Here is a 23,812-nt window from a genome sequence, read left to right as displayed (position 1 = left end):
AGCTACTTGGGAGGCTGAGGCAGGAGAATTGCTTGAACCTGGGAGGTAGAGCTTGCAGTGAAGCAGAGAGGTTACCTTTACAAATGTATGCCTTAAGTGGGTAGAATTCACTTCTTAATAACAAACCAGGTTCAAGACCTCCAAAGACATAATGACAATTAATTGGCAAACCTCATCCCCTCTCACACATTTCTCCCCTGTTGACATTCAGTCAGGGGCCAGAATTAAACTACTGAGAAAGATGAACACTTTATTATAATTGTTCTATGATTCATGACCTGTGTTCCAACACCTAGAAACATAGGGACGGTTAGTTTTTCTGTCTCATTCTATATTGTTCTGAGAAATTACAGATATTTTCTTCTAAGAAAGGCATGATCAACTATTCAAGTTTTGCTGAATCTAAGGTAATATCAGAATACTCAAACAACTTACGGCCTCAGATCCCAGTAGTTTAGAATTCTAGGGATGATGAAAATTTATAATCACTGTGAGAATGTTATCCTATCAAAACTTTGTAGAAACATCTATGCTTTTGCATAACAGCGTAAAAGACCTCTTCTGATGAGAGAGAGGGAGGGAGGGACGGAGGGAGGGAAGGAGGGACAGAGAGAGAAAGAAAGAGGAAGGACGGAAGGAAAGGCAGGAAGGAAGGGAAGGAGGGAGGGAGGGAATTAGGGAGTTGGGGTAACCAGGTAATTTAGGCCAATGGATTCAACTGTGCCTTAAGCTGGTACTACCCTCACTTATGTGAGTCAATCAAGTCCCCCTTTTTTGCTCAAGCTACTCTGAGTTAGGTTATTATCACTTGCAACCAAGAGTCATGACTAACAAACCCATCCTACTGTTACCTCTTTTGCCTTGGCTCTGTATTCCACAGATTTAATCTTGGCGCTGATATAATTTTGTTTAAATATTTCTTCACCAGCTTGCTTGTGAACTTACAGAAGGCAGACCTTCGTGCCTTTGTATTCCCAGTGCCTGGCACATGGTAGACATTCAGCAAACGTCTGTAGGGTGGATCATGCACCCAATGTTGTCAACTCATTTGATATCAGACCCCCTTTCCCCCAACCAAAAAAAAAAAAAAAAGATGTAAAATGAGACTTAGCACAGACCTTACTAGTGGAGAGAAAGGTGAATGCCTCTAATGCTGTTAGAAAAAGGATAACTTTGGGGAAACTAAGTGACTAACAAGTAAAAATGGTTCTCTGAAAATAAGAGAGCTGTCCCTGCAAGCTGAACTATCAGGAGATGAAGAATGAGGTCTCCCTAAAATGCCCACCATGAGACTGCCAGATATGGGACTGCTGGATGACACTCTTCGGCTACGCCACTGAGTTTTATGAAAACATAACAGAGCAGATTAAAGACACGTACTTGTCATCTCAGGTAAGGAATATACACAGGAGGTGTCTTAGTCCGTTCTGGGTGCTGTAACAGAGTAACAGACTGGGCAATTTACAAGTAAGAGAAACTTATTGTTCACAGTTTGAAGGCTGGGATGATCAAGGCGCCAGAAGATTGAGAGTCTAGTGAGGACCTGCTCTCTGCTTCAAAGATGACACCTTCTGGCTGTATCCTCATGTGACAAAATGGGACAAAGAAGCTCCCTTGGGCCACTTCTGTAAGGGCAGTGATCCCATTCACAAGGGCAGAGCCCTCGTGACCTAATCACATCCCAGATGCCCCACTTCTGAATGCCATCAGAGATGAGGTTTCAACGTAAGAATTCTGGGGTGACACATTCAGACCACAGCAGGAGCAATGGGCTGATCCTGATCCCAATTAAATAGCTCATAACTTCTGCAGATAGCTCAGATTCCTCAAGACTGGAGGAAACAGTCCAACCTAAATAAGGGCTCTTGGAAATTTGTGTTAATTCATGAAATACATACCAACAACTGTGAAGAGATGTTGGTGTGATCTGTTGTCTCACTTGAAATGGTTTAAAGATTTCTTCCCAGTAGGATGTGAAGAGCCATCTGTTCCTGGGGATTATGTTCTGGTTGATGTAGGGATTAGGTCCCCACTTGAGGTCAAAGTGGGGAAGGGCACACTTAAGAGAACAGCTCTCTTGGTTGGCCTATATTGACTGGGCAGATTTTATATCAGAATTCCAAATATCTGCCTAGCGTGGTTATAGTTAAGAGAGCACAGATTCGAAGGCATCAACTACAGGCTCAAGTTTCATCACCCATTCGATCAATCATTGAAGGGAGCCAATGATTTTGTTTGAATTCCAGTCTCTAGAGACAAAATGGGGTCAATTCTTTCTGTACCCACCTTATTAGCTGCCAGATGAAACTTGGGTAATCATTTGCTCTAATTCCCTTATCTTCCCCACAAAGAAACTCATCAGTTAAAGCCTTGTTCTTACCTTTCTTGGTCACAGAACCCTCTGATGATTTGTTGAAAGCTATAGATGCTTCTCCACAGAAACATGCATTAAGGCATTTTGGCACATTATTTTTGAAAGAATCACAAAACTCTTGTGGTTCATTCTTAGGGAAGCCAAGTTAAAAAACAACCACCACCTCTGAACCAAAGGAATTTTTAAAAACATACACAGAGTAAAATAAGCTTGTTCATGTCATCATAAATTTATTTTCAGGCAATATGAGAATATATTAACACTTGGCATACTCTGAACTTACAGAATAAGTACCACTCCATACTTCCTCATTAATGACTACCATTTTACATGAGCTTCTACCATCACAATGAGAGAACCGATTGCTACATGTTTGCTGGTAAATACACTCAGTAAGGCACTCAAATCCTAGACACGAACTAACCACAGAACGCTCTTCCCTGCTTTAATAAATTGAAACATGATCTCATTTCCTTCATTTTCAAAGCTTTTTATAGAAAGACACGCTTGTTTTGAACTTGTCTAAACATAGGTTTATATAAACTAATCCATTACCATGTATAGTTATAATCAAGGAAATGATTTGACGGTTTTTTAGGTAGGGATAAGCAAAAGCACTGCAGCAGTTTCTGAGGGAATGTCTTCCATGTAGTTCCCCATACTTAGTACAATGCCTGGAATGCAGCAGGGACTAAACACAGTGAACAAATGGGCAAACCTTTAATTCCCAGGGATCGGCTACATATTGCCTTGACTGATAGATCATTTCTCCAGAAGAAAGGAAGAAACCAAAAAAACAAAAACAATCTTTTTAAACCTCACAGGATTTTCTTAGAAAAAAGTTTTAATTTATATATCTACTGCAATTCTCTTTGTAAAATATATTTAATAAAAAATCCAAAGCAAAAATCCTGTCATTCATTTATTTCAAAAGACAAATCATTTCAGTACTTCTTCCTTGAAATGTCTGCAATTTCTTCCTCTGGCCTCAGAGAAGGGCATCGGCTCCATGCTTTACAATGTCAGGATAAAAATCCAGGAGGGAGAAATCTTGTTGTAATAGATAGCTGTTTTCATCTGACACAAAAAGGCTCTGAATCTTCAATACACAAGGTTCTGCGCTGACTGCCAACAAGGAGTGGAACAGGTCTGCCACGACCATCCCATAGGTGATCTCTGAGGAAGGAACTGCAGAAGATGAAAGCACAGAGCTCTCAAGATCGCTGCTGGCTTGACAGGAGCAAACACACTGAGGGGTTTCATTGTTTCTCTTGGTTCCTCAAGTTTCAAATCCATTTTAAATTTCTCTTCACGGCCAGTAGCGGTGGCTCACACCTGTAATCCTAGCACTTTGGGAGGCAGTCATGGCAGGATCACTTGAGGTCAGGAGTTCGACACATGCCTGGCCAACACAGTAAAACCCCGTCTCCACTAAAAATACAAAAATTAGCCACGAGTGGTGGCACACGCCTGTAATCCCAGCTACTCGGGAGGCTGAGGCAGGAGATCTGTTTGAACCCGGGAGGTAGAGGTTGCAGTGAGCCAAGAATGTGCCACTGCACTCCAGCCTGGGCAACAAAACAAGACTCTGTCTCTAAATAAATAAATAAGTAAGTAAACTACTCTTCCTACACCTTCTCTTTCTAGTTACAAGCTATTGAGGCACTCCAGAGTGACAGCACGTGATCCCGCTGACACAAGAAACAGGCCCAGATAACACACCGTTCAGACGTCGCGACAGTAGTTCTGGTTATGCTACAGTACATCAGAAGAGTGCTCTTATCCAGTTCACAGTTCTGATCAAGTTACTTATGCATACATTTATTTTTTATATAAAAGAATCTTGAATTGGTCACTTAAGAAATATTGAATCTCAATAATAAAAAATACCAAAAGTATAGCTAAATGTGTTATTTTATTTTGCATTTGTCCTATACTCTTCCTCTCACTTTTTTAGGACATCTAATCAAGACACTTGGCAGGTTTGTTCAACACCAGAATGACAAAGCACCATCGACCATGCTCAGACCATACTAACCCCCTGACAATTCCACAGTCTTTCTTGGATGGGGGCTACAGAGTCCTGGAGGACCAATGACATATTTTGGGGGGTATGATAATTCTCTACAATAACTTTTAAATTTTGTATTTTCACTGTGCTAAACTAAAAAATAACCAACATTAGTAATAATCTGGATGGTCTGATGATCACTTTATAACCAATGACATTTTCACTTATGATCACAATCTATAATGCCAAGAAGTACAACTTTAATTGTCTCAAGAATGCATAAAACACTGAAGTATATGTGATATGAGAATAATGCTTCTCTAAGAGATAAAGACTAATTTACATTATGCAAAGAAGAAGAGATTGGCCGGACACGGTGGCTCACGCCTGTAATCCCAGCACTTTGGGAGGTTGAGGCAGGCGGATCACCTGAGGTTGGGAGTTTGAGACCAGCCTGACTAACATGGAGAAAACACGTCTCTACTAAAAATACAAAATTAGCCAGGCAGGGTGGCGCATGCCTGTAATCCCAGCTACTTAGGAAACTGAGGCAGGAGACTTGTTTGAACCCGGGAGGCAGAGGTTACAGTGAACCGAGATCGTGCCGTAGCACTCCAGCCTAGGCAACAAGAGTGAAACTCCGTCTCAAACAAAAAAAAGAAGAGATAATACTGAAAATATATAAGTAACATTAATAAAAGGAATGAAAATAGTCAAAAGAATAAAAATGAAATAAAGAAAATGGGGGAAAAAAAGAAGAGAGGCTTCTAATTAGGATGTAGAAAGCTGGAAAGAGTGTGGCTCCCACCCTAACAGTTACTGGAAAAAGCTGAATAAATATAAAATCATCATTTTCTTGAAAACACATGAGAACCAAGGTTGTAAAACAGCAAAAAGACTGAAACATAAGGAGACAGGTGCCTCCAGGGAGATGGAACAGGAGCACAGGTTCCCTTGGGGCAGGCCTCGGGAAGAAGACAAGTCCTCCATATAGGCAGGAAAGAAGAATGTGATTTTTATTAATAAATTAATTGCAAAAAGTCAATGAATTGCCAGTGTCTCCAACATAAGGAACATCTGCATCCTCACAGGCTCCTCTACATAGTAAGTCTCACCTCCACCAGGTGCCCACAAGACTGGGGGCAGGGCAAGACATCAAAGAAAGCTTCCAACTACAAAACACAAAGCACTATCTGGCCGCCCTTTTAAGGAACAAAAGCCTTCAACTGCTGGAGGAAGGACACCAAATCCTGTTGCCCGAGGGTACAGGTGAGGAACCAGCACAGATGGGGGAAAGAAAAAAGAAAAAAAAAAAATCCCTCCATCCTGAGGCAGGACTGAAAAACCACCCTGGGTCAAGACCATTAGTGGTCCCCTACTGCTGGGGCAGGGCCAGGACCACACAAGACCCACCAAAGACACAAGACAGAGCTCGGCTGCCACTGGCACAGCCACATAAGGGACGGGGCTACCAAGAAAGCACCATATGCAAGATCCTGTGTAAGACTGGGGCTGGACCAGAATCAAAGAGGAACAATCCTGCTCCTGCCCACCAGGTTAGGATGCACCAAGTAACAACCAACAAAAGTTTGTGCAACTTGGGGAAGTGCAAGAACATGGAGAGAAACTTTCTCTGAGGCCCAAGTGCAGAGTGGAGGGCTAAGTTGATGGTGGAGCAGGAATACTGGGGAACCACCTCCCACCATAAGCACAAGATAATTTGAAACCAGTGGTGACCTGAAGGTAACCAGAGAAACAACAAAACCTGAATCCAACTCAACATATGACAAGACTGACCATCCTGCTCACCCCTCACCTCCAGTAAAGGACCAGAAGAGGCATGCCTATTTCTAGGTACAAATACTATTTACCTCAGTTTATATTGTTCTACTTAATATACGCGATGTTCAGCATTCAACTAAAAATTACTAGACACCCCCAACTAAAAAAGAACACACAAAAAAATCTACTATTAAAAGATAAAGCAATCACATAACCAGATTAGCTCACCAGCTTAGAGGATCTGAGGCTAATGAGAACAGGAATGGAGTTTGAATACCTGACAGATTTATTATCTTTGCTTTATTCTTAGCCACTGATGACTAAGACATCACGGTTGAAGATCTTGCAAATCCATGCCACTGACAGTGGACTATCTTCATATATATTGTGTCACACACTCACTGACTTCACTCTTATAAAACTAGAGTTAAGTAAAATAGTTTTTGCTTACCAACTGGAAATGTAGGTTAAGAAGAAATTAGAATCACCATTCATGTACTAACAGGTGTAAAGCAAGTCAACCTTCTAACTTACATAGGCTTATATTTCACTTAAGCTAAATTATCCTTCTGCTTTTATATGGACAGAAAAGCTCTTAAAGTACAGTGCTCTTTCTGTTCCGAAATACCATTTATACTCCTGAGTATAACAACCTTTTGATGGCACACTGATATATTACCTATCACTCTGTTGAGGCAGTCTGCAGAAATGTTCAGAAGAATCTTCTCTATCAGCTTTGATTCTACACGGATGCAAACATCATGTCTTCCATCAACTATAGTCATTAAGGCTGGCCTACAAAAGAGTAAACAACACACAACCTTCAAAAAGATTTCCAAATAAAAGAAATGCTTAAATGAAAAATAATTCCAAAATGCACTTGGTTTTTATGTAGGATTAATTTTAATTTCTAAAACAACTCTAGGATGTTCTGTGACATCCTAGAAAGAAAAAAAGGTGTTTTTTTCCCCAAGTGCTTCAAATGATAAATTAATACATTTTATTTATTCCATATCCATTTTTAAATTTCAGATACTAATATAAAAATACATTAAACTGTTTTATAAATTATTTTTAGAAATGAAAATAAAAATAATAATCACGTATTTCACAATCACAATTTCAAGTTATTTTTTTCAGCTGAATTCTTCCTTATCAGAAATAAACTGTTTTGCATATCAATAAACAGGGAACTGGATTAACAATTTTCATTGCATCCTACATCTTAATGCTATGTGGCAGATAAAAAGAATGAAGAACATTTACAAGTGCTATTAGGGAAGGAGCACCAGGATAGACTCTAAGGAACAACAATATGAACAATATTCTTCTGTCCACAAGCTTCTAAAGAAAGGGATACACATGTGCTGGGATGAACATAATAAATCACTGGAAGGACATACAAAAAACCTTCTCACCAGCATGGAAGCAGCACTGGTGGGAGAAGGTTGGATGGTGAAGGAGACTTTTACTCTGTTTTGTAACCTCCTATGTAGTGTGCATTTTAACCATGGCCTGTGGTACCTATTTTATAACTACATTAATTTTTTAAAAATAAATTGAGAATAGAATTCAGAAACAGGTTCGTTAGTGGGGGAATTTAATGTAACAGAGCTAAAACATAACTACTGATTTTCCCCCTAAAAATCCACATCCCCCTTTATTCACATGATGACTCTGCGTTCCTTCCTCTTTTCACTTTACACTCTTTCCTCAGCCTCTGTCCCTCCATTATTTATTTCAGCAAATACAAACTGAGTATCTATCACGGACTGTGGTAAGTGCTGGGTACCCACTAGTGAACAAGACAAATCTGGTTCCTTCACTCAGGAACGTAAAACCGTAGTGGGATAGGAAGAAATTAAGCAAGCATGGTGACTCATGCCTGTAATCCCAGTGCTTTGGGATGCCAAGGTGAGGAGGACTGCTTGAGGCCAGGAGTTTGAGACCAGCCTGGGCAACACAAGACCTCACCTCTACAAAAAGAAAAAAAAAGAAAATAAGCGTTTCAACAGTGGTGCCAAGATGACTAAACAGAGATGGAATAGGCTTTTCAAAAATTCACGCTGCGACTAGACACCCACATGCAAAAGAATAAAATTAGACCCCTTCCTTATCCCATACACAAAACTTAACTCAAAGTAGATAATAAACCTAAATATAAGAGCTAAAACCACTAAACTCTTAGAAGAAAATATGGGAGCAAATCTCCATAACCTTGGCTTAGAATGACACCTTTCTCAGATATGACCCAAAAGCACATGCAACAAAAAGAAAAACAGAATAAGAAGTACTGGCAAGGATATGGGGAAATTATAACCTCAGATTGCTGGTGAGAATGTAAAATCGTGCAGCAATTTTGGAGAACAGTCTGGCAGTTCCTCAAAAGGTTAAACAGACAGTTTATGTCTGTTTATGACCCAGCAATTCACCACTCCTAGATACATACCCAAGAGAAATGAACACATATATCCACACAAAAACTTGTACACAAATGTTCACAGCAGCATCACTTATAATAGCCAAAGTGTAGGAACAATCCAATTGTCCATCAACTGATGAACAGATAAACAAAATGTGGTATATGCATACAATGCAATATTATTTTGCAATAAAAAGGAATGAAGTACTGATACATGCTACAACATGGATGGACCTTGAAAACATCATGCTAAATGAAGCCAGTCACAAAAGATCACATATTATATAATATTTATATAAAATATCTAGAACAGGCAAATCTATAGAGACAGAAAGCAGATTCGTAGTTGCCATGGGTTGAGGGGCATGGGGAGGAGAGTGACTGCTAATGAGTATGAGGCTTTGTATAGGGCTAGATGATGAAAATGTCCTAACTGGTTGTGGTGAGAGCTACACAGCCCTGGGAATATACTAAAGCCATTGAACTGTACATTTCAGAAGATTAATTTGATGTATATGAATTTTACTTCAGTAAAAATGTTTTTTTAGAAAAGACAGTATGCAACTACAAATTACAATAAGCACACCCAGGCTACTATAACAGAAAATAAAGAAGGGTGGTTAGGAAAGGCCTCTCTGATAAAGCAGCATTTAATCTAAGACGTAAAGAAACCAGCCTTGTGAAGTCAGACTGAGGGAAGAAATTCAAGAACATCCTATGGAGAAAAATCAAAATGTCTGAAGAACTGAAAGAAGGCCACGTGGCTAGAGTGCTGGACGACAGGGGAGTGGCAGCAGATGAGACTGCAGAGGCAACAAGCATAAGGAGACGACTGATGGGTGAAGCAAGGGGTAATCACGCTGCCAACAGGTGGAGAATAAAGGGGAGGAGGCAAGGCCAGCAGGAGCTCCACCAAGAAACTGCTGGTGTGCCGGTTTGTGCAACAGGTAGTAGTGACTTAGATGAGGCCTGAGTGATTCCAGACGAGCAGGCACTGACTTTCCATTTTGGTTTCACAGTAACTGAGGTTCAGCTAGGGGAAGGTAAACAGGGATGCCACATGCCCCACAGTGTGTGGGATATGGTACATAATGAGAAACTGTCCTGCGTAAAATGTCAACAACGCCCCTGCTGAGATACACTGGACTAAGATGTTAGCAGTGGAGATGGAAAAAAGTGGATGAATTTGTGATATAGTTCTGAATGAAAATTCCTAGGACTTGCTAATAGATTAGATAGGGGAGGTAGGGAAGAGAAAATGATTCAACGATCGTGCCCAGGTTTCCAGCTTAAATAATTGGGTAGATGGTATGCCATTTTCCAGAAAGTATAAAAATGAAGAGAACGAGATTTGAGTATGGTTAGGAAAAACAACAGTCCATTGTGGGTATGTTTAAATGTGAGATGGACGTCAAGCAAAGGATTTGATACTGACTACTGGAGCCTGGAGGAGAAAATCAGGGTGAAGATGTAAGTACAAATATGAAAACAGCTGTGATCATCCAGGCAGAATGTACAGAAAGAATAAGAGGAAGGACACAGACGAGAGCTCAAGATTAACCCCAGCATTTAAAGAGGGGGTAGAAGAAGCTGAGAAGGAAGGGCCTGAGAGACAAGTTAGAAAGCCAGGAGGAGGCTATTTCAAGAAGGAGGAAGTAGCCTGACATGCCGAATATAACTGAGAGCAGTTAGAAGGAGGAAAGAAGTATCCATGCCTCAGGCAACATCAAAAGTGTAACTTTGACAAAAGCAGCTTCTGCAGCATGGTGGGAGTAGAATGGAATAACTGGAGTGAAACTGAAGACATAACAGGGGAGAGAGAATATATTTACAATTCTTTAACAAAGTTTGGCTGGGTATAAAACACAATAGAAAAACGAAGGGATAAGAGGGAGATGTAATATTAATGGATGATTTTGTTTGTTTTTTTTTAATACAAGAAATACGGGAGTGTGTTTATAGGCTGGTAAGAATAATCCATTAGGAGAGGTAATAACTGAAGATTAAGAAGGAAAAACAAAACAGAGTGCAGAAACCAAGGAAGAGTTCAATCACCACAGATAACCTTATAAGCCTAGCCCAGAATTCTCTTGCAAATTGCATTTCTGTACATCTAACCACTTTCCAACTTGCTACCTCTCAGGAACTCAAGCTCAATATGATCAACATTTTCCCAAGGTTACTTGTTTTAATAAATAATCTTATTGTTCACCCAACTGTCAATGATGTGTAATGTACCTGTGCTCTCTCTTTACCTACCAATCACTACATCTTGCAAACTATTTTCCAACCATTCTCAAATCTGTCCACTTCTTTTTATTCCCACCACCTCCTCTCTAGTCAAGCCACCATCATCTCTCCTCCAAAATAAGGCAACAGCCTCTTACCTCTTCTCTGCACTAGCTTCATTCTAATCCACTCTCCAATGTGCAGCTAAACTCACTTCTGATGAACAGAATTTGGTGGAAGTGATGCCACATGATTTCTGAGTCTAGGTCACAAAAAGGCTGGCTTCCACCTGGAACTCTCTTTCTTGCCTTTCCTGCTCTGGGGAAATGAGCTGCCTCTTTGTGAGAACATTCAGGAAGCCTGTGGAGACCCAAGTGAAGAGGAACTCAACTTGCCAGCCATACGAATGAGCCACTTTGGAAATGAATCCTCCAACTCCAGTCAAGCCTTTAGATGACTGCAGCCCCAGCCTGCACCTTCGCTACAACCTCTTGAGAGACCCAAACGTTTCCTAGTGCTGCCTAAATAGGAGCCTTAATTATGGTTTGACCTGCTGGGTTTTCTAGCTTCTAGTACAGAAAAATAAATGTATTTCTTGTATTCTAAAACTGTAAATCTGAATAATCTGTAGAAACATTGTTAAAAATGGTATTTGAGTTTTATGATAGCTTGAAGAGCAGGAATTATGCTATCTACATGTAAATTTAATAAATGTCTGTGGCCTCGTATGAGACTCCAATGCAGTATCTAATGTTGCTTCCATTGGAAAATCAGCTCCAAGTTACAACCAATGTAAAATATGACCAACCCACTCACAGTTTGGGACTGTTATGTCACACAAATGTTCGTTAAATGTTTCTTTTTTCTTTTTTTTTTTTTGAGACGGAGTCTCACTCTGTCGCCCAGGCTGGAGTGCAGTGGTGTGATCGTGGCTCATGGCAAGCTCCACCTCTCGGGTTCATGCCATTCTCCTACCTCAGCCTCCTGAGTAGCTGGGACTACAGGTGCCTACCACCAAGCCCGGCTAAATTTTTTGTATTTTTAGTAGAGACAGGGTTTCACCGTATTAGCCAGGATGGTCTCGATCTCCTGACCTCGTGATCCAGCTGCCTTGGCCTCCCAGAGTGCTGGGATTACAGGCGTGAGCCACTGCGCCCAGCCGATGAAGTGTTTCTTAAACGGACTACCAAGCTTCTTGGGCACAATAAGTCTACTTAGATCAACCAGTATAACATCCATAGTACATATGTGATATGTGAACATACGCGGATTCCTAATAAATATTTGACTGAGTCTTAATGAATAATCATTGAGAGTTTTCTCTTACTCAGTTTGCTGATTGATTTATGTAGATGATTTTGGAGTCAAATACTTGATACCTTGAAGGGAGTTTGTTAATTTCAATCTTTTCTTTTCAAGGAAACCACATAACCTGGACTAAACAATTTAAAGGCTTTTATAGGCTGGGCGTGGTAGCTCATGCCTGTAATTCCAGCACTTTGGGAGGGCAAGGCAGGTGGATTACCTGAGGTCAGGAGTTCAAGACCAGCCTGACCAACATGGAGAAACCCTGTCTCTATAAAAATATAAAATTAGCTGGGCGTGGTGGCACATGCCTGTAATCCCAGCTAATCGGGAAGCTGAGACAGAAGAATCGCTTGAACCTGGCAGGCAGAAGTTGCAGTGAGCTGAGATCGCACTACTGCACTCTAGTCTGGGCAACAACAGCAAAACTCTGTCCCAAAAAAAAAAAAAAAAAAATTAAAAATTAAAAAAGGCTTTTAAATAAATAAAAAATAATAATTATTGCCTTAACATGACCATTCAACATTCCAGCAAGACAACAAACTAGCACTACATCTTTAATGTGGTATAGTTTAGGAAGAGATCTTACATACCTCAAACTAGTTATGCCATAATCAGGTGATACTGATCTGTGAAGTCCTTCTCTTGAACAGTCATTTTGTAAACTAAAGAATCAAAGTCCCTCCTCCCCATAAGGAATAGTACTGAGCAACATTTTTGTCCAATAAATACTTATACTGAATAGACACATTTGGAATGATATAAATAAGTCACCTATATGTACTTTTTAGGGGCCTTAACTATCAATAAATCAATGTTGTTTGTAACATCCCATGCATTTTTTGTTTTGATTTTGAGACAGGGTCTCACTCTGTTGCCCAAGCTGGAGTGCAGTGGTGCAAACATAGCTCTCTGTAACAGTCAATCTCCTGGGCTCAAACAATCCTCCTACCTCAGGCTCCCAAGTAGCTGGGACTACAGGCCTATGTCACCATGCCCTTTTTTTGTGTGTGTGGTAGAGATGGGGTTTCCCTATGTTTCCCAGGCTGGTCTTGAACCCCTGGGCTCAAGCAATTCGTCCACCCTGGCCTCCCAAAGTGCTGGGATTACAGGTGTGAGCCACCACACCCAGCCTACCATGCATCCTAATTCAATCTTCTTTTCCACAAAACCAACTGTCACAGTAATAGCAAAATTCATTCACTTATTTATAACAAACATAATATCTGTAAAGAGAAATAAGGTTTACAAATTAAGCTTCTATAACTTTTCTTGAAGTATGCCATGATAACATGTGGAATATATTTGCATTTAGTTTTTAGATATTGCAATATTTAGAAATAGTTAGAAGGAGCATAAAACACTGAGTGCTATTTTGTAAACACATGTAATTTATACGGTAAAAAGAAAAATATCTGAGCTTTTGACTACCTATTATTCAAAAAACAGTGTGTTTTTCGCTGAGTTGGTTAGCAGTTGCACCATACAACATTTATTCGCTAGCTTCAATTTCTAAGGTAAAGGTGGGAAAACAGGGTTAAATGTCTTACTAGCTTCCACAACAACTCAGAGGTGAGATCATATGATACTTTTAGCCTTTAAATTCTAATTATATGTTAAGGTAGGAAAATGAGTTCTTTATGAGCCATTTAGACTTTGGTTAAAAAGTAAACCAAGGAAAATGTTTCTTCGGTACGGCTGTTTGAAGACACTAAAATCTCCCAATTACTGCTTTAAGAAATTCCTGTAACGATTCCTGGGAAATTTTTGCTTCCATAGCTATCTATCACTCAGGGAAAATTTTATTCTCTTCGACTAGCTCTAGTTAATTCTTTTTAGAAAGTAAGGGTTTACAGACTAATTCTTCCAGATCTATAATAATTATTTTCCATCAAATTGGCTTGCTTAGTTGCCTTACCTATAGTATATTTTCTTCATAGTAAATGGCAAGCAGCTAAAACACTGTTTATAGATCCTGTTCTCATCTGTTTCTAGTTCCAATCCACATTTTGCGCAGCCAGTATATACAATGTTGGGAAGAGAAGAGAAAATACTCTTCAGAGAACTGTGAGCATTTAGAGCTATCTTCTGAGTTGCTGTAATAGGAAATGCCAGCTCTGAAATCTGGGCTTTAATTTGAATCACTCCTATAAAAGACAAACAGATATATTATAAATTATTGGGCCAAAATTGTAACTTTAATTTACAAACATGGCTAATTTTATAGTTGATTTACAGTCACTTGTAGTAAAAGGATACATGGAAGTCTTGTTCTTAGTCTTCTTTACTATTTTCCTAGAATCTAAAGGCAGGGGGTCTGGCTGCAACTGAGAGCAGGTTTACTTGGCTAATTTGGCTGAACATGTGGTGTTTCCTTCCTCCCCATCCTCTGGAATCAGGCAACGTAAGTTCAATACCTCCTTTAGAAGAAATCCCTTCGACTACTTGAAACTAGCTAACATGCCCTCTCTCCTTGCCCTGTCTTCTTTTTAATTGATCATAGTCAAAAGCCAAATAGGAGGTGAACTTTTCTTCTTCTCTCTACCCAAAACTATCAATAGCCTGTCCTCTTTTAAACGTTTTTCCAACTTCCCGCTCACCATTATCATCTATATATCTGGGTGTAGGTTATAAAAAGTTCTCATTTATTAATCGTTTCTCAGGTGACTCATGAGAAACCTCAAGCATATTCATAATTCACTGCTAATGGCTCATCCATTCACCAGTAAACAAATACTGAACATCTACTATCCCCGAGACATTATTTTTTCCTAATTTACTTTTGTCTTACTGTGTACCGGTGAGGTCGTTTTTCTGAGCATTATTCTCCCTTTCTCCATAGTCAATTTAAAGGCTTCTTTAAGCCTTAAGCCTTCAAATTTGTTCTTCTTCATCCTCTCAGAAGTAAGAATACTCCAGGTCAAGAACTAATCACTCTGGTGTCCTAATGTTTTCTGGTTATCTCTTTCAGAGTTCAGTTAATGATGAGTCTTTCGTTCTTAACTTCATTTCTTTAGTCTTTCAATGCCCAAAGATAGTTTCATCATCTCTTCCAATTGTATCACATATCCCTACATAAGTTAGCAGGAGTGCATAGCGATCAAATATGTCACGAGCTGTAGAAGATTCAATACCACATTTTTCCAAAACATGTTAAATTACTACAACATTTTGTTTTGTTTTGAGACAGTCTCACTCTGTCATCCAGGCTAGAGTGCAGTGGTGCAATCTTGACTCACTGCAGTCTCAACCTCCCTGGGCACAAGCGATCCTCCCACCTCAGCTTCCTGAGTAGCTGGGACTACAGGCACACCACCACAACTGGCTAATTTTTGTATTTTTTGTGGAGATGGGGATTTGCCATGTTGCCCAGGCTGGTCTCCAACTCCTGGGCTCAAGTGATCCACTCTTCTTGGCCTCCCAGAGTGCTGGGATTACAGGCTTGAGCCAATGTGTCTGACCTAAAAAATCATGTAAAAAAAATTTCAATTTTTATTTTAGATTCACGGAGTAGATGTGCGTGGTTTGTTACATCGGCATATCATCACCCAAGTAGAGTCTTCTGTAGTAAGCAGAGTACCCAACAGTTAGCTTTTCAACCCTTACTCTCCTCCCTCCACTCAGAAAGTTTTTTGTTTTTTTTTTTTTTGAGACAGAGTCTTGCTCTGTCGCCCAGTCTGGAGCGCAGTGGCGCAATCTCGGCTCACTGCAAGCTCCGCCTCCTGTGTTCAAGCAATTTTCCTGCCTCAGTCTCCCAAGTAGCTGGGACTACAGGCACCCACCATCATGCCTGGCTAATTTTTGTATTTTTAGTAGAGGCAGGGTTTCACCATGTTGGCCAGGCTGGTCTCGAACTCCTGACCTCAAATGATCCACCCACCTCGGCCTGCCACAGTGCTGGAATTACAGGCATGAGCCACCCCGCCCAGCCTAAAAAATTCTTAATAATTCAATTCTTAATAATTCAATAATTTTAAAAGAATGTTCACATAATCCTATCATTTTGTAAATTTATACGCCTCTTGAAAAGAATTAAAAGGTCATGTTGAATGTGGACTTTGCTTTCAAGGGGATCACTCCTGCTGAGCACTGAAATTCTGCTGGCAGTAAGATGAGGTACTGGGTAAGCATCTTCATTTCTTTACAAGGACTCAGGCGAGCCTCATCTCCCTCTGGCTTTTGTTGTGCAAGCAGATCCTTCTAGGAAATGCTCCGATGCTGATCTCTCTTTCTCCTTTTATTTAACTATAAAATAGGTTAGGGAAAAGTTGCTTGTGTTTTCATATTCTCTCTCTATTTTTGTCTTAAAAACACATACACTATGACAGAAACTATGAATTCAGCCCTCATAGCTGAACATAAAGAGAATGAAAAAGGCTAAAAGGGCCTCTGTGAACAAAGCCTCTGAAGGACTGATTTGAATAGCACAGTTTTGGCATGGCTTCCCAATGAGGAGCACACCTCCAGGATTTCCAAGAACGTGCACAATTTCTGACTGCATCCTCAAACAAGTGGGGCTATATCCTCAGAATCTTTCATCATCAGTGCGGTGGCCACCTATTTTGTTGTTGTCCATGATGTTGTTTATTTTTATTTTTAAACCTAATTCTAGGACTTCAATCCCAGCAGATAACTGTTTTGTGTAAGCAGTAAGTAACAGAGTTGACTTCTCCATGGCACCAAACTAAAGGTCTCTGCAAAGTAATGTAGCCCCTCAACTGTGTCTGGCATTCCTTCCTGTGGTGACCACCTCTGTATGTCTGTGGAGTTTGAGAAGCAGAGCACTGGAGGGGCACATGAATATAAAACTGGCTTAGGAACTTACATGATACTGTAACATTACCAAGATTTTACCAGTTAGTATAAATCTAGAGTCTTTTATGTCCATAAAGCAACTTCCATTTTTGAAAATGGTATGAAAATTTTATAGTATAAAAGCTTGTAAATTTTCTATTACCTGTGTTTATCTTCCAGAAATATTATTAATTTAAATTATCTGCTGGTATTAGTAAATGTTTCAGTGTAGAACTAGGAATAAGAAGTTCTTCTCTGAGAATGAAATCTCTGTATCCAATTATAAGTTGGGTTTTTTGAGAGGTGTTGTCTTTTTTGTTTTCTGCCTGTATCCTCCTTAGCATAGTTTTATGATATAACAACGCTAACCTTCAATCATATATTGGAAAACATATTTACACACATATGTGAATTAACCCAACTAGTTAAAATTTTAATCTGGCATTTGGCCAAGATAAAGTAAGGAACTGAATTTATGGTCCCACCTTGTCATATAATAAAAAGTAGGTATTTGTTCTTTGTCCCTGGTTCCTGGCACATAGTTCCTAAAGCTACTAGAATCTAGTTCAGATATTCGCAAAGATTTACATTTCACTTTTATGTAGAATTATACATTTTTACCACAAGTGGTATCCTTTTTGCTTATATTAAAACTAGCAGTGGACTGCGTGTGGTGGCTCATGCCTGTAATCCCAGCACTTTGGGAGGCCAAGGCAAGAGGATCACTTGAGTCCAGGAGTTTGAGACCAGACTGGGCAACATAGGGAGACTCTGTCTCTACCAAAATAAATAAATAAATAAATAGTTGGGTGTGGTGGTGTACAGTGATGGTATGCACTAGCCTTTCCTTCCCTCCTCAGCTACTCGAAAGGCTGAGGTGGGAGAATCACTTAAACTTGGGAGGTGGAGGCTGCAGTGAGCTGTGTTCACACCACTGTATTCCAGCCTGGGCAACAGAGCAAGACCCTGTTCAAAAGAAATAAAAATAGCAGAATTTATGTATATAAAGATCTTACCTGAACACTTATCCTCTAGGTGGGTTGCTAAGTCTGATATCTTCACAAAGGAGGGTGTACTTTTTTGAAATTTTGCTTTAAATGTAATTGCCCTTATATCATCATCAAACAAGCACTCACAGGATGACCAAGGCGTTGTATGCAACTCTAGGTTTTCTAGTGTGTAATTGCGCTGAACAAAAAGATATTTAAATTCCCAAATATAACCTTAAACAAAAACAGTAAAAACAAAAGTCAGCAAAAAGGAAAAAAAAAAAAATCTAGGCTTAGTATCAGATGAAATAGATTGATCTGATTAAGTCAGCTGAATACTAATCTTTTATCACTAAAGAGTTTGGGTAAAAAGAGATAAAATATGAATGGTGCATTAAGACAATAGAAGCATGCTAGAGATTATTATCATTATTATTGTTAGTATTATTTTTTCCGAGACAGAGTCTCGCTCTGTTGCCCAGGCTGGAGAGCAGTCGTGCGATCCTGGCTCACTGAAACCTCCACCTCCCAGGTTCAAGCAATTCTCCTGCCTCAGCCTCCTGAGTAGCTGGGATTATAGGCGTGTGCCACCACTCCCGTCTAAATTTTGTATTTTTAGTAGAGACAGGGTTTCACCATGTTGGTCAGGCTGGTCTCGAACTCCTGACCTCATGATCTACCCATCTCGGCCTCCCAAAGTGCTGGGATTACAGGCATGAGCCTCCATGCCCGACCACTAGAGATAATTTAAATAAAATATTTTCTTTCTTTTTTTGGCAGTTTCTTTTTTTATTTATTTATTTATTTTTATTTTATTATTATACTTTAAGTTCTAGGGTACATGTGCATAACGTGCAGGTTTGTTACATATGTATACTTGTGCCATGTTGGTGTGCTGCACCCATCAACTCGTAAAATATTTTCTAAAGATTCCTTGCCCTCAGCTGGGCGCAGTGGCTCACGCCTGTAATCCCAGCACTTTGGGAGGCTGAGGTGGGCAGATCACAAGGTCAGGAGATCGAGACCATGGTGAAATCCCGTCTCTACTAAAAATACAAAAAATTAGCCAGGCACAGTGGTGGGCGCCTGTAGTCCCAGCTACTCAGGAAGCTGAGGCAGGAGAATGGCATGAACCCGGGAGGCAGAGCTTGCAGTGAGCTGAGATCGCGCCACTGCACTCCAGCCTAGGGGACAGAGCAAGAATCGGTCTCAAAAAAAAAAAGATTCCTTGCCCTCCTGAATGGTCATCATTTATCATAACCAACTGCTTTACAGAGTAGACAGTTCTCATGTCTCTATCCATAGGCAAAGTTTTGTTTTCTTTTGTTTAAAGAAAGGACACTGAAATGAACCCAAGTCTAATATTTCACTCATATTTCAATACCTTAGTTACCTCAGGTGGGAGAATCACTTGAGCTCAGGAGTTTGAGACATCTTAATTCCTGGATTCATATGTTTTCAGTACTAACCTAAACACCATCGAATCACCTAGAGACAACTGTAATTTCTCTTCTATTAACCAAAAAACTATTAGTTTTAAAAGAACATTCACATTAAACATGGAGCAATCTGCTTTGTTACAGCTCCACTATACCTGTGACCTACATTCTTGTGTAGCATGCACTAGACTCATGTTCTCAGCCAGGCTATGGTGGTCAATGATCATAGTTAGTCTATCACTGATACATGTTTGTCAGCTTGCTCAACCAAACAAACATCTGTCCCTGTTTGATCTTAACATAAAAGTCCAAAGTTAGACTTATCTCAAATCCGAGTCATAGCTATTAATGATTAAGAGAGACAATGTGACAGGAGAGGCATTAACTCTTTCAGGTAAAAAAATAATAATATACTGAATCAATCTCTAAATTAATTTAGCAGGGAAAAATAACTCATAAGCCACGAATGAAACTAAAGGATCTCACAATAGCAAAGGGAAGATATTATACTATTTTAATGAAACATCAATTCCATTTAATTCAATATACCAGAAATAATTTATGCTTTAAAGAAAAATGTAATCATGGGTCATATTTTAACACTGAACATTCTAGGGATGGCTAACAGTGCATGCTTTTAAAACAACTATAATAAAAATATGAAACACAGTAATTTATTGAACAGTAATTGTGACTTGAAAGAGTTAAGGTAACTCCCCTGACATCTGCCTTATAATCACAGAGTTTATTTATCAGAGTACTTTGGCTGAAAAAAAATTGTAGAAGCTTCGCCAGAATTAAATGTTTAAAGAATGTTATTTGAAGCAGGTAAGATCTTCACTAAAAAGGTAAAGTAGTATATCTGGGAATAAATGTAAGCCTTTATTTCACCACCATCAATTATTGAGGACTTATTAGATAAATGAATTGCTACAAGAGGTACAAAATTTTAACAGAAGAAATTTGCAGAAGAATATTCAATCATGATCACTTGTATTTCAAACGCTGTCTAGTCTCTTAAGATTTTCTCCATCTCGGGCTCATAAACATTAATCATTTACCGAAATATAAATAGGTTAAATGCTTTTTGGTGTATTTACCTTTTTTCCTTTGAAGTTGAGGGTACCAGGCTGCTCCAGGACCCCATAATACAAGCACATAATGTTGATCTTGGGCCTGTTCCACTGTTAACATAACTTTTTTCTGCTTCTGTCCTCTATAACTGTATACTGCCTCTGGAAAAGGAAAATGAGTATCTTAGATGACATTACTCTATCACATGTGATACCATACTTTAATAGCTGATGATACATACATAGTGATAACCAAATGGTACACTAAGATGGTCTTATATCTTAATTTTTCATAATCTAAAATTAAGGAAGCAGTCAAAATGTTTACCTGTCAGTACAGTGAAATCAACAACTCTTAGTACCGCGTGGACTAATACATCAGGCTGAAGGTGCTCCAATTCTACAAAGTCTATACTGTTCACCCTCTGAGGCTGCCTCGGAGGAAGATCTCTGAGGTAGGAATGTTTTGAGGACACATATGCCAGTAAGTCTTGAAGTACAACATCACTAACTACACTGGAATCTAAGGAAAAAAATACATACAGACAAAATATGGCAACGTTATATTTTTCCTGACAAATAATATTTTTTAGAACTGTATTTTATGTTATAAAGTATGATTAGATATAAAATATAGTTTTGTTTTCTCTAAAACATGTACAATAGCTATGTCTTGAATCAGTTTCGATGTAAAAATAAGCTTGATATTTTTAATCAATAGAAATGGAATTATTTACTATCCCCAAGAAACTTGTGCTGTTCCCATACTTCTCTACTTTGTTAATAATATCATTTTTCTATCAATTAACCAAACACAAAATTTCTATTCTTTGATTCCATCACCCTGTAACAGCTTCTTTTAAAGAAGAGAATGTGCTTTTTTTAAAATTTTGCCAATCTGATAGGTGAGAAATGTTATCTCCATGTAGTTTAATTTGAAATTCTCTAATAAGTTATATTTGATAGCCATTTTTATATCTTTTTTTGAAAATCGACTGTTCATCTCTTTTTCGCATTTTCCCTTTTTCCAGGCTAGAGTGCAGTGGCATGAATATACAGCTCACTGTAGCCTCGCCTCGATCTCCTGGGCGCAAGCAATCCTCCTGCCTCAGCCTCCTATGTAGCTGGGACCATAGGCATGCACCACCACACCTGGCTAATTTTTTGATCTTTTGTAGAGATGGGGTCTCACTATGTGGCCCAGGCTGGTCTCAAACTCCTGAGCTCAAGTGATTCTCCCACCTCAGCCTTCCAAATGCTATGATTACAGATGTCAACGAGCACACCCAGCCTTTGTCACTCAAGGTTTAAAAGTTCTTCATATATTAGGGATATTAGCTTTTTGTTATATGTTGCAAATATTTTCTCCAAGTTTGTCAGTTGTCTTTTGACTTTGTTTATGGTGTTTTGGTCATATAACATTTATTTTTCTATAGTAAAATGTATCAGTCTTGTCTTCTACTGCCCCTGGATTCTGAGTAATATTAAGAAAAAGCCTTTCCCTACACCAAAATTACAGAAGATTCATTCAGGTTTCCTTCTCATTGTTGCATGATTTTATTTTTTACATTTAGATTATTAATCCATATGGTGCTTATTACTGTTTGTTGTGAGATATGTGTCCAATTTTCCCTTTTTTCCAAATGGCTACCCAGCTGTCTCAGCACCATTTATTAAGGAGTTAGCCTTTATCTCACTGATTTCAGATACCATCTTTGTCATATATTAAATTGCTGGGTCTAATTCCAATCTTCTTACTCTATTCCACTGGTCTATTTGTCTATTCATGCATCAGTACTTCACTGTTTTAATTACAGAGGCTTTATAGTATGTTTTAACATCTGGTAAAGCTAGTTCCCCTCCAGTGTAGTTTTCCTTTGTCAGTCTTTTCCTAGCTATTCTTGCGAGTCTGTTTTCCCATATGAGCTTTAGTATTGACTTTTATATGCCACAACATAGCTTGTTGATATTTTCATTGGAACTACACTGAATTTACATATTAACTTACAAAAAACTGACATCATTATGATGTTGAGTCATCCTATCCAAGAACAGGGAATTTCTTTCCATTTATTTATGTCTTCATTTCTTTCTGGAGTATTTAAATTTTTTCCTTATATAGGCTTTGCATATTTCTTAACTGTATTTTTTTTGTATTTTAAACTATCTTCTTTATTACTATAGTAATGAGTTTTTCACTATCATTATGCCCTCTGTTTATTATTTGTGTATATTAAGTCTAATTACTATTATTATTATTTTTTTGAGACAGGGCCTTGCTCTGTTGCCCAGGCTGGAGTACAGTGGTGCAATCACAGCTCACTGCAACCTCATCCCCCAGCCTGGCCTCAAGCAATCCTTTTACCTCAGCCTCCCAAATAGCTGGGACCACAGGTGCGTGCCACCATACCCAGCTTTTTTTTTTCTTTCTCTTTTTCTTTTCTTTTTTTTGTAGCCTAGACTGGTCTTGAATTCCTGGGCTCAAGCTGCCCACCCACTTTTACCTCCCAAAGTGCTGGAATTATAGACGTGAGCCACTGCACTCAGCCTAATAATTTTTTTTTTTTTTTTGAGACGGAGTCTTGTTCTGTCGCCCAGGCTGGAGTGCAGTGGCGTGGTCTCGGCTCACTGCAAGCTCCGCCTCCTGGGTTCACGCCATTCTCCTACCTCAGCCTCCTGAGTAGCTCGGACTATAGGCACCCAGCACTAGCCCGGCTAATTTTTTATATTTTTAGTAGAGACAGGGTTTCACCTGTGTAGCCAGGATGGTCTTGATCTCCTGACTTCATGATCCACCCACCTCAGCCTCCCAAAGTGCTAGGATTACAGGCGTGAGCCACTGTGCCCGGCCTAATGATATTTTTTAACATTAATTTTGCATCCTGTTATATCACTGAATTCTCTTATTATTTAAATTTACTTTAACTTTGATCCCCTGGAGTTTTCAGGTATGTTATCAGGGCATTTGTAAATAGAGATAATTTCCATTCTTCTTTATTCATTCAGATGCCTCTTCTTTCTTTCTTAGAATCTTGCTCTGTCGCTCAGGCTGCAGTTCAATATAGTGGTGCTCACTGCAACCTCCGCCTCCCAGGTTTAGGCAATTCTCATGCCTCAGCCTCCTGAGTAGCTGAGACCACAGGCATGCACCATCACACCTGGCTAATTTTTCATCTTTTTAGTACAGACAGGGTTTTGCTATGTTGGACAGGCTGATCTCGAACTCCTGGCCTCAAGTGATCCGCCCACCTTGGCCTCCCAAAGTGCTGGGATTACAGGTGTGAGCCGCCACGCCAGGCCAGATGCCTCTTCTTGTCTAAGTGCATTGGCTGATAATTCTAGTACAAAATGAATAAGTGCAGAGATAGTGGACATCCTTATTTTTTTCCTGGTT

The 23,812-nt window shown here is 39.3% G+C and overlaps 1 protein-coding gene across 10 annotated transcripts in view; it reads right to left on the bottom strand.

The window, feature by feature from the left end:
- Positions 1–2,583: 2,583 nt before the first annotated feature.
- The window catches only part of SHLD2 (shieldin complex subunit 2), an 86,690-nt gene continuing 65,461 nt past the window's right edge, over positions 2,584–23,812 (bottom strand). For 7 of the 10 annotated variants that reach the window (XM_023226060.1, XM_023226053.1, XM_023226059.1 and 4 more), the window contains 6 exons: positions 20,747–20,941; positions 20,446–20,580; positions 17,934–18,140; positions 14,042–14,270; positions 6,847–6,962; positions 2,584–3,562 (listed from right to left, as the gene is read on the bottom strand). In XM_023226060.1, coding sequence (XP_023081828.1) covers positions 3,363–3,562; positions 6,847–6,962; positions 14,042–14,270; positions 17,934–18,140; positions 20,446–20,580; positions 20,747–20,941 — 1,082 coding nt within the window. In that variant the 3' untranslated portion in view covers positions 2,584–3,362. Of the gene's footprint in view, positions 3,563–6,846; positions 6,963–10,976; positions 11,179–14,041; positions 14,271–17,933; positions 18,141–20,445; positions 20,581–20,746; positions 20,942–23,812 lie in introns of those variants that run through there. The other 3 variants (XM_023226054.1, XR_002734518.1, XM_023226055.1) reach the window with 3 other exon arrangements.

The sequence above is a fragment of the Piliocolobus tephrosceles genome, chromosome 9, assembly GCF_002776525.5.
Source record: "Piliocolobus tephrosceles isolate RC106 chromosome 9, ASM277652v3, whole genome shotgun sequence".
Lineage (NCBI taxonomy): Eukaryota > Metazoa > Chordata > Mammalia > Primates > Cercopithecidae > Piliocolobus > Piliocolobus tephrosceles.
This window is presented reverse-complemented; position numbering and strand designations above follow the sequence as displayed.